Source organism: Dromiciops gliroides, chromosome 1 (genome assembly GCF_019393635.1).
Source record: "Dromiciops gliroides isolate mDroGli1 chromosome 1, mDroGli1.pri, whole genome shotgun sequence".
NCBI lineage: Eukaryota > Metazoa > Chordata > Mammalia > Microbiotheria > Microbiotheriidae > Dromiciops > Dromiciops gliroides.
The window spans coordinates 615,800,083-615,812,287 of record NC_057861.1 but is presented as its reverse complement, the minus strand read 5'-3'; the positions used below and the strand labels follow the sequence as shown (position 1 = coordinate 615,812,287).

Below are 12,205 nucleotides of genomic sequence, written 5' to 3'. Positions count from 1 at the left end.
CAGATGGTTCCTCATTTATGAGAGAGGGAACCCGTTTTACTGGAGCTGCTGTAGTTTCTGATTATGACACCCTCTGGGCAGCTTCTCTGCCTTCCCATTTTAGTGCACAGGCTGCTGAACTTGTGGCTCTTACACAGGCCTGTAATATAGCTAAAGATAAGAGTGCCACCATTTTTACTGACTCGAAATATGGCTTTGGCATATGCCACTTTATTGGTATGATTTGGCGTCAACGAGGCTTTCTAACATCCTCGGGCAAGGCTATTGCCAATGGGGACCTTATCAAGGACCTCTTAGATGCCCTAAAACTGCCTTCTTCCCTAGCCGTTGTACATTGCCCTGCCCACACAGGGAATAGTGATCCTGTTTCAAAGGGAAATGCACGAGCCGATTCTGCAGCCAAGCTTGCTGCATTAGAAGCTCCTGAACATGTATTTAACCTTTCACCTTCTGAGGATATTCCTTCCAACCTAACCTATGACGATTCTGAAGTAGAAAAGTGGAAAAAGAAATTTAAGGCGAAACAGATCAATGGCATCTGGGTGTCTCCGGAAGGTAAGCCATTTCTTCCCCGGAAATTCTACCACCAGGTATGCCTCTCTGTTCACAGAAAAGGCCATTTTGGTACACAAGGCATTGTAGACTCTATTAAGAGAACCTGGATAGCACCAGGTGTGACTAATACAGCATCTCGAATCTGCTCGGGCTGCTCCACATGTCAGTCTTATAATCAGTATGCTTTTAAGGTCAAAGCTTATGGAGGGCGTCCTCTAGCATATACACCTTTTGAGCACTTACAAATTGATTATATTACTATGCCAAAAGCAGGACATTATAAATTTTGCCTTGTTATAGTTGATCAGCTCACTCGGTGGGTGGAGGCCTTTCCCAGCCCCCGAGCCACAGCTGCCTTTGTTGCCAAAATTCTTCTTAAAGAGATAGTACCTCGTTTTGGCCCACCAGCCCGCATCGATTCTGACAAAGGCACACATTTCACTGATTCGATTTTATCCCAAATCTACTCTTTCTTGGGAGTGACTCCAAAATTCCACACGCCCTACCATCCACAAAGTTCAGGCCAAGTCGAACGTATGAATAAAGAGCTTAAGAGTATGATTGGCAAATTATGTACTGAAACCCATTTGAAATGGCCTGATGTTCTACCATTGGCATTATTCTATCTACGAAGTAGACCAAGAGGAGAACTTCATATATCTCCTTATGAAATGCTTTTTGGTCACCCTCCTATCCAAGCTAAAACTTTTTCCCCAGTTTATACATCACTGGTGGGAGGTGATACTTCTGTTGCTTCCTATATACAGGAATTACAGACCAGGCTACGTGAACTCCATGAGGCAGGAGCTGTGGTCCAGGCAGGACCATTAGACTTTTCATTGCATAACTTCAACCCAGGAGATAAAATATATGTAAAGAATTTTCAGAGAACCAGTGGAACTCAACCTGCCTGGGAAGGACCTTTTCAGGTATTATTGACAACTCCTACCGCCATTAAAATTGGTGAAAAAGACTCATGGATTCATTGCTCTCATATAAAGCCTGCACCATTCATAGGTGAAGAGATTTCAGATAGACCTGAGGTAGACGCTAAAGAGGTAAAAACCCTAACGATAGCAACTGTTAAAGAGCAAAGAAAGTTCAGAGGAAACAGGAAGTTCCCATTTAAGAATCCCACTGATCAGTTAAATGCTTTGGGACTCAGTCTTCGTAAAGTATCAGGAGACGGAAATTGCCTTTTTAGGGCTTTAGCAGACCAGCTAGAAGGTCACTGTAGAAATCATCTCAGACACAGACAAGAAGCTGCTTCTTATATGATTAACCATAGACAAGAGTTTGAGTCTTTTATAGTAAATGACTCCCCTTTTGAAGAATATGTTGATGAATTAAAGAAATTTGGAAAGTGGGGAGGAAATGATACAATTGTAGCATTTGCTAAGCAGCATCAGCTGAATGTTGTGGTTCATCAATTAAATCAGCCTTTATTGAAAATCAGTGGCACAGACAAAACTGATGCTACAGAACTCCACATTTTCTACCATAAAGAACATTATGACAGCATTAGAAAGATCAATGACAATTCAGAAACCCCTGCCACTTTGGCATGCAGAGAATTGGGGAACCAGTTAAAACAATGTGGCATACCCCAAACTCTAGCAGCTTAAATACCTTATAATTTAACAAGCATTTCCTTCTACAGGCAAAAGCACTGAAGTACATGGCCTAGTTTTCTGGCCTACCTCAACTATTTTTTTTTTTTATTAATTTTTGGGTTTTTTTTGTTTTTGTTTTGACTTTTGAAAGGCACTGAAAAGACCTGGAATTGACTGCACCTTTAAGTTCTTTAAGAGCACAAAAGGGTGCTTAGCGAATCTTTTGCTTTTTATTTTTTATTTTTGGTTTTGCTTTGGTTTTTTTTTTACTTTTGTTTCTTTTGCTTTTCTTTAAAACTAAATTTTGTAAACTAAGTGATTATTCAAAGACATTTTAAGTATATGCTGTGGGTGAGGCTATCGGGCCTCAGAAGCTACCAGAATTCTTCTTTTTTTTTATTTACTCTTTCTTTTTGAGAGAACCATGAGTTCTAATGAGTTTTGTTTTATTTATTTATTTTTCTCCTTTCTCTTGTATGTTGTTCTGTTTAACTAAAAAGTACCAGAAATTGCTTGATACCTCACTGAAAACATTGAATATTGAATCTTGCTAATTGAAGTCTTATTTCTTTTTGATGAATTAATCACCACTTTAAGTATCTGCTACTGTTATACCAGAGAATTCATGTATAAGATGATGTGGTCTACTTGCTAAAAGAAGATTATGTAATAATGTCTAAAAGAAGATTATGTAACAATGTCTAATATAATCAGCTATTTACATTCGTTTATTATTTATATGTCATTATACTCTGGGTATGGTTTGGAATTATTGTATATATCACTAATATATTCTCAGTTATGCAGCATAGCACACATTTTTACCATCATATTGTCTTTGGTGAAATTAATGAGATTTCAGAAATATGGAAACTTATCATTTCAGAGACTAACTTGCTGTGAACTCTGACGCAGGCCCTGGAGAGAATATATGTGCAACAAAAGGAGAGACAGGTATACGTAAGTCCATGGTTTGCTTATGATGGTGACTATGTAGAGCACAATTACTAGGCACAGTCCAGTATTCATCCTCTCTCCCTCCTAATTTAACCTAATTTAACTGAACTTATTTATCTTTTTATCTCACTCAGTTGAATTCACCTGTGGCCTAGCACAATCACTGGCTGTCTCAGAACCATGAGATATGGTATGATAACCTTTCCATAACATTTTCAGGTGTCATGAACACATACTAAATTTGGCTTTGATCCAGACACATGGTGGTAAAAAGTGTTACACATTGCATAACTACCTCAACCCTCTATTACAAGTCTAACCATATAAAGGAGGGAATGTAATGGAATTTATTAATTTGATCATTGACAATGCTATGCTAAGGTTTTAAAAATACAGCAATTCAAACAGTTAAAGAAGATAATCCAGCTTTCCAGACCAGAGTCCAGAATCCAGTTTTCCAGACCAGAATCCAGTTTCCTCCTGATGACATCTTACCACTTCAAGAAGACAAGAGAACTCAGAGACTTTATATGAACTGTTTTGCTTTATTAGCTTTTACTATCTCCTTTCTGTTATATACTATCTGTAACATGTACTCTCTGCAGAGGCTCTCCCTTTGCAAGACTAATGTCAAAGCGTCGGTTCATGAGAAAAAAAAAAAAAAAATCGCCCCTCTGGACAAAACTTTCCTCTCTTCCTTTTCTGTATTGTTGTTCGCATATTATTAGTCAGCAAAAGTTATTATATTCTTTTTACTGTTCCATCAAGGAAACATTCCGTTTCTTGAGGAAGCAAAGGGGGGAAATGTGGTAAAATATGAAAGTTTTTAACAGTCGGTTAGGATAAGTGAAAGACGCCAGTTTTTCAAGGACCACCCTTTTGGGGAGGAGATGAACAGTCTGCCTGCTGCGCATGTCAGACTGCCTGCCGGGTACAGTCCGCCTGCTGCGCATGTCAGACTGCCTGCCAGGTACAGTGCGCCTGCTGCGCATGTCAGACTGCCTGCCGGGTTTTTTTGACTTCCGGGGTGGAGAGAACGGGAGTAGCCTTTTTTTTGCCGGCTTGGCGGGACTCCGGGCGGCGCGGCACAGACGGTCTGACTCACTCCAAAGGTGGCCTAAATCGGTTTGGTGAGTTTTTATAAGGAATATAGACAGCCTAGATTTAAGACGATTTGTACTGTATTTCTGTTTTCCTATCCTTCTAATCAACAACACCTTATATACAATAAAGGCTCTATCTAGAAAACCAGAAGCTTCTTCCATTTACTAGTCTGGGAGATGAATTAAGGGAAGGGTTAAGTAGGGGAGATTTATGATCTAATATCCAATTTTAAATCTCACATCTTTTTTTTTATGTCTCACTTGATCTTAATATTCAGAGGGTCACAGCAATATCCATATGGTTGCATTTATCAAGGGATCTTGTATGATCTTAACTTATTCATGATAGCCTTCATGGTGGAGAGGAACCTTTAAAATTGCATTTTGCCCTATCAAATCAAATGCTTTTTTTCATATGTGATCAATGACAACAACAACAAAACTACATACACATAGTTTCTTCACCTGTCAGTCAATTGTGTGACTGTAAAAGATGTGGACTTTTGAAGAAAACATTTATTTAATATATTATTAATATAATAATAATTATAATAGTATAAAGAATGTTTATATAAAAATTTTTTTATCTCAGTTGTAGAAGGGATCATTCAGTACAAGATAGAAGTACTTGATGGTATGAAATAGATAATAATGGCTAACATTTACAAAGTGTTTTAAAATTTTCTAAGTGTTTTATACATATTGTGAGATTTAAAATTGGATACTAGAGCATTAACCTCCCCTTTCCCTTATTTATCTCCCAGATTAGTAAATGGAAGAAGCCTCTGATCTCTAGTTAGAGCTTTTATTGTTTGGAAATTACAAGGTGATGTTGATTAGAGGGATAGGAAAGTAGAAAGACAAAACAAATAGTCTTAAGTCTAAGCTTAGTCTATATTCCGTATAAAACTCACCAAGAACACAAGGCCACCTTTGGGGGGGAGAGCCACGTCAAGCACGTGCTATTATGGAGGACCAGGCTGATCACCAAGGACCACGCTATCGAACCTGAGTCAGCATCTGTGTGCTGAGCAAGCGAGTGAAAGAGAGACCAACTTCCGTTCTCTCCTTGCTTTTAAGCTCGCACCCCGGAAGTGGAGTGCTTAGCAGACGCACAGGCGGTTCATCATGGTCTCCTCCCTGAAAGGGTGGTCCTTCAAAAACTGGCATCCTTCAGTTATCCTAACAGACTGTTAAAAGCTTTCACTTTTTTTACCACAATATGATCTCATCTGATTTTTATAATAACTTTGTGAGGTAGATGATAGCGTAATGCCCATTATACTTTTGAGGAAACTGAGGCTGAGAGAAGTTAGATGACTTTTCTAGGGTCGTACATCTAGTAAATTTTTGAGGTAGGATTTGAATTCACACAGATCTTCCTGACTGAAAGTCCAACACCAGATCACTTAGCTGCCAATCAAACTATTTCATGTGAAAAACAACAACAACCAGATGATTTAAGAAAAAGAACAGATTGGAAAAATTTGTGGCACATATAAATTAAAAATTTGTCATTTTAAATATGCAAATTATTATTAAAAAGTCACAGTAGTAATTCTCAGCCCACAGTAAGTAAGTGGTCACAGGATATGAATAATTTTCAAAAAGTGAAATAGAAATTGTTAATGTTTATTTGAAAAAGTGCCCAAATTCACTAATAATCAAAGAGCCATAAATTAAAACACTTTGGAAGTTGCCACCTCACCTCTGTCAAATGAACACAGATAAATTAAAAGCACCAAAATGCAGTGATACTGAGGTTGTGGAGGAACAGGCATCAACATCCATTGCTACTAGAATTTCAAAGTTGTAAAATGTTTTTGGTAAGCAATCTAGCAGTACACAAAAGGATTTTCAAAAATAATCCTATCATCTGACCTAAAAATTCAACTGTTGGGAATATACTCGAAATTATTAAAAAACAAGAGAGCTATCTTTAGATTGATTTTCTTTTTTTTTTTTTTTTTTTTTGCTGGGCAATGGGGGTTAAGTGACTTGCCCAGGGTCACACAGCTAGTAAGTCAAGTGTCTGAGGCCGGATTTGAACTCAGGTACTCCTGAATCCAAGACCGGTGCTTTATACACTGCGCCACCTAGCCGCCCCTTAGATTGATTTTCTAAGCAGTAAAGGTGATCTATAATCACATACATGCATCCTAGAATAGTCTGGATACTCAACAATAGGAGAATGGCTAAATAAGTCATGGGCCATTAATATGATGGAAAATAATGCAGGTAACCAATATAGATGAGGATCACAAAGAAAACCAGAAAAATCTATATGAAATAATACAAAGAGAAAACACAGAACAAAAAGAATGAGATATGCACTAACTACAATAACATAAGATGAAAAGTCAGTGAAAACATATAGACAAAAAATCCTAATGAAGACTGAGAGAACCTGAAAATTTGTTACGATAAACAAATTAAGTCAAATGTAATTAGTTACAAAGCAAGTTTGGTTGGTTATATTGATATCTGATCATCTTTTAATAAAACATTTAAAAATTATGTGGCCTACTGTATAAAATTGTTTGCAAATGTATGCTTACTTCTCATTTACATTACTTACATGTGTTTAGAGAATTTTCATAAAGATTTTCTAAAGATGAAAAGGTAGGAATAAGACTTGATAATTAATGATGTCAACTTTGGGGGGGACATTAATATTTTCTGGGTTTTTTTTACCCAAAACTTTTAGTATTTTGTAAAATTTTCTTTCAACGCTTTTTAGATTGTTTTACCTCCTATCTTGTTTTCTTCAAGGTGTGCTTGGTCTGATCTGGCTTCTTTTCTTGATGCCTTCATATTTAATGCTATTTCTATCCATTTTGAGGGGGCTGGGCAATGAGGGTTAAGTGACTTGCCGGGGGTCACACAGCTCGTAAGTGTCAAGTGTCTGAGGCCAGATTTGAACTCAGGTCCTCCTGAATCCAGGGCTGGTGCTTTATCCACTGCGCCACGTAGCTGGCCCCTATCCATTTTTATAGGCCGAGGTATTAAGCATTCAAATGAGGTAGTTTTCTTGGCACTGATGATAAAAATAGATAGGTATGGAAATACTGGCAAATTCGCTCCATTTTACATCTATTTGTTCTCTTGCTAGTTTTATCTATGCTCTTGGCATGCTGTGACTTAAATGGACCTCACACCAAGCTTCATGCAGATTTGTGATTGCTTCCATAACTATTTTAGAAGGTAATATGGCTCATAATTTTCTTCCATCCCCTTTGCAGTGTTTTATAAGCAAATTCATATTTTAAACTGTTGTTAATAGGAACATCATAAAAGCATGTTGATTGGTTAATTGATTAATTGATTAGCTGAAATCTCTCTCTCCTCCTTGGAAAAGGGGATCAAATATTTGCTGGCCAATGTTGTTTCTGGCTTCTTTCAGACTGCTTATTGTAGCAATTGATCGATGATTGCTAAGTGTCCTCAGGAAATGATTCTAAGACCACTATCTTTGCCTTCTTTTATTTCTATTTTTGGGGACTAATTTTGATGGGTCAGGTTGATACTGTTGTCCTGTATGCAATGCATAACTATATCTTTGTTTCTGATTTGATGTTGTTCTAACTGTTGAATGATCTAACTGTATACACACAGCTGAAATTATTGCCACACTAGTTATCGATCATTTTAATTAAATCGTAATTGATTTCCTGTTTGGTGATGCTATTTAGTGCTTCCCAAGTCCAGTACCCTCTGACTTTCTAGAAGAAAGTATTCATGATACATAGGTATGAAGCCTCTGTTGAACTGACTATCTTTTCTAAGAAGATTTATCCAGGTTCATTTAATTCCATTCTCTTAAGTTATACATTATAATCGATTAGTGTCCCTGCATAATTTCCTTTTGAGTTTCCTTTCTGCTCAGGTGGATTGGGCAAGGAAGTCATGAATGTTGTTCTATAATGAACAAAATTTACAAAGTCTGGGAAGGCATGGAAGCTAGGTGGTACAGTGGATAGAGTACTGGATCTGGAGTCAGGAAGACCTGAGTTCAAATCTAGCCTCTAACACTAGCTAGCTATGTGACCCGCCAAATCACTTAACCTCAGCCTCAGATTCCTCATCTGTAAAATGGAGATAATAATAATAGTACCTTAATGTTATTAAGTGTATATGTGTGTGTGTGTGTATATATATATATATATATGTATATATATATATGACCTATATCAGATTACCTGCTGTCTAGGGGAGGGGGGAGGGAGAAAAATCTGAAATTGGAAAGCTTGTATAAACAAAAGTTGAGAACTATCTTTACATGTAACAGGAAAAAAATAAAATACTTTATTAATTAAAAAAAAATAATAGTACCTATCTCCCAGGGTTGTTTTGAAGATAAAATGAGACAATATTTGTAAAGCACTATATAAATGATAACTATTATTATTTTCACTAAATGAACTCCTCTCAACATGCTGCTTTTATAAGGAAAAAAAATCACATAAGCCACCTTTACAATTTCACATAATCACAGAATTTCCAAGTTCAAAAGCTAACTTTGATGCTAACTCACCATCAGCCACCACAGATGCCACAAAAGATAACATTCCATAGCATAGCCACAACTAGTAATGGTCTTCTGTCATTTTTTAATGACAAAAAATGTCACACACTTGCTTACTTATTTGCACACCTTTATATCCCCTGTTCCCTATTCCTAGCTTTTTGGAGAATAGCGGGGTCTATTACTCACTTAACTGACCCGAAGATGAAAGTATAGATAAGCCTCCTGGGTCCAAATGCCTTCATCTGGAAAGACTTTAAGAATTATTTATGTTTATTATTAAAAAAAAAAAAAAAGAAGGGGGCAGCTAGATGGCGCAGTGGATAGAACACCGGTCCTGAAGTCAGGAGTACCTGAGTTCAAATCTGACCTCAGACACTTAACACTTACTAGCTGTGTGACCCTGGGCAAGTCACTTAACCCCAATTGCCTCACTAAAAAAAAAAAAAAAAAAAGAATTCTTTGAACCTCAAGGAGAAGAGAATGTGTCCTCGTGGTCGCTCGGGGGAAGTAACCCCACTATGCATAGTAGGTGAGTGAAAAAGCTTCTTTTCTTTCTGCATCCAAGAAAGTGATTGTTAATATCTTCCTCGGTAAGAGGGGGGAAAGAAAAGCAGGTTGATTAACTGCAAAGAGAGTTTTCTATTATTTAAGAAGTTGTGAAGCCTGATAATTGAAAAACTCTTTGAGTATTACAGATAAGAGGAGGTGGAAAGGTAAACAAGAGTGGGAAGGGTCTTTGAGGACAGAAAAATTTGAGAGAACTAAAATTAAGATGTATAGCTTAAATTCCTTCCAATGGGATGATTACAAGAATAAGGCAATCACCATTAGGGGAACTGTTACTCTTTACTTAAATTTCCTGGTGTGAGTCTTAAAAACCAGAAGGCAAATTTGCAAATGATTGAACGGGCTTCTGTGAATCAGTTTTCTACCAAATCAAATTGTACATATCTAATGGCAATCCTTACCTTTCCTTTGGGGAAGTGCTGAAAAGAAGGTGGTGGCAATTACACACAAAAGGTATCAGGAGAAAGCTGGGTTGAATTTATTGGAAAAATGACAGAGCAAATACCTTTTGTGTATTTTATGTGCTGGTAAAACAACATATTGTGCTTTCTTGCCCACAAACGTCTAAAGATGTCTTATCTTTTCTTTAATTAATACTCAAACGCATGCTTGGCTATAATGCACATTTGGTGAGTAATGATGGTTATTTAGAAATACAATATTCTCTTTTCATTCTCATAACCATAGAAATGGTTGACTATTTCAAAATTCTCTGACTTGATTCTACTGGGGAGAAATAAACATAATTCTGAATAATCCCTTTTCTTCAGAGGGTGTGTAATATTTGGCCTTTGGAATGTGTTTTTTTTTTAAAGCCCACTTTTGGCGGGGAGGGCTTTTGGGTAAGTGGGGGGTGATCCCAGCAAGGACATCTCTGGGGACCACGAGCAAGACCAAATTATGACAAAGTCAAATGCATTCCTCTTAGCTTATTACTAATTTCTCATTTTTGTTGTTTTCTGTGTACCTCTACCAAGAGATCTCACCAGTTGGGCACATTTTACAAATGATAAAAGCTTAATTGTGGGTTGGTAGGCATTTTTCAAACCAGGGGGATGTAAACCCTGGATGGCGTTCGAGGGAGTCAAAGACATTCAAGCTGTGGTGCTCGAAAAATGTGCACCACGATTATAAAATCCATTCTCCAGTGGGCATATTATCCCAAACAAATCTTCCTTTATTGATAGCACCTACAATACTCTGCTTAATTACTTGCTTTGTTGGGGGAAGAGAGGTGGGCTCCTCATCCTACTGACAGCATCTGCTCTGCTTAATTACAGGCTTTGTCTCCCTCCCCGGGCTGGGGCTGAATCTCCTCTTACTCTGCAGCACAGCTGGGAAGACCTTTGAAACACAAACGATTAAGGAGTCCCAGGTTAAGGGAAGGTCTGAAGGAGGGCAGCTATACTTGGTCTGACACCGATGGAAAGCAGCCTACCCCCAGGGGAACAGGGAGAAAATGAGCCGGAGGGGAAAGCACGGAAACTGCCTGATTTCCCAGTTCCTTCTAGACCAGCAGAGGTGGTGTGGCTTCATTATCTGTGTTTGCAGTTATTTTCCAGAACACACCCACATGCAGAGGTTAGGCATGGAAACACACCCAGAGCCAAAGATCAAATTTTGGATTATTAATCATTTTGGGTTGCCTGTGTTTCTCTTCCCCTCTCAGTATGGATAGTCATTAGCTGATTCCATTTTGCTTCCTATAATTTATCCTACTCATTACGAAGACAGTCAGACAAGTTTTAAAATTCACGCTTAAAAATTTCTGATCGATAAAAAAGAAAAATATAAATGAGTGTACTGATTGAAGCTGACAGATTTAACTTCAAAATAACAAAGATGATAATAACAAAAATAAATTATAAGTATAACGTGTAGTTTATGGCCTCACAAAGAACAAGGCAACCACAGTTACCTGATCCACTGGCATAATAGTTTCAGATCACCTGTGTTAGACATAGAATGTATATTACAAGAGGTGAAAAAATTCACCTCCTTCTCTTCTTTGCAAAGATGGGGGTGGGCCTCTCTGTCTTTAGTGTCATATATGCTGTTGTACTTTGGCTGATGTGTTTGCTGAACTGCTGCTCTCAGAACCACCACCTCCTCCCCATTCCCGCCCCTTCTCGCTTGTTAACTCTCTGTTCTAAGGGATAGTTCTCTGGGTAGGGGAAAGGGATGCATTTGGAAATAATGGTGATTTAAAAATAAAAGATTGCACTAATTGTTCTGAAAAATATATCTTACTGCAAAATTACTCTGGGATGCATAATGGAGTGGTGTTGCTCCTTGGCTATCAGATGGAATGGTTCCCAACTTGTTTCTTTCCAAGAGGAGATGGACAATTTGTGCATGACCTAAAAATGAACAAACAAAACAAAACATGGCTGTCATAGGAGGCTAGTAAGATTCAATGAATACATATGTATTCTAAAATGGTTTGTTTTTTAAAAAATGATTTGTTGAAAAATAAAAAATTCCATAAACAAATTCATAGTCTTTAAAAAATCTAGATGTAAGCTTCCCCCCACCCTTTATAATGTATTCAAAATTATCTTGATTTGAAAAAAAAGTTAAATATGCATATTGGTTCAAATGTATAATGCACTCCTTCCCCCTACCCCCTCAGATTTGGCTTATACAAAAACCTGAGCACAATCTATAATTATACTCTTAGTAAGAGAAGGATGACAAAGTAACCAAGACAACAATGTGAATAAGAGGAAGAGAATAGTGATGATAAAAATGCATAAACCATCTTTATTTGAATTGGAAGAGATGTGGGAAAAACTTGCATGGTAGTTTTCACATGATAATTTTGTTTCATTTATGTAATTTCCTTTCTTTTTAAAGTGAGCTCATTCTTAGGGTGGTACAAC

General features: G+C 37.4%; 1 protein-coding gene across 1 annotated transcript in view; it reads right to left on the bottom strand.

Annotated features, from left to right (window-relative positions):
* INVS (inversin) overlaps positions 1 to 12,205 on the bottom strand; it is a 249,338-nt gene that overhangs the window by 59,539 nt on the left and 177,594 nt on the right. Inside the window, exon 7 of the mRNA XM_043979547.1 lies at positions 11,574 to 11,683. Coding sequence (XP_043835482.1) covers positions 11,574 to 11,683 — 110 coding nt within the window. The remainder of the gene's footprint in view (positions 1 to 11,573; positions 11,684 to 12,205) is intronic.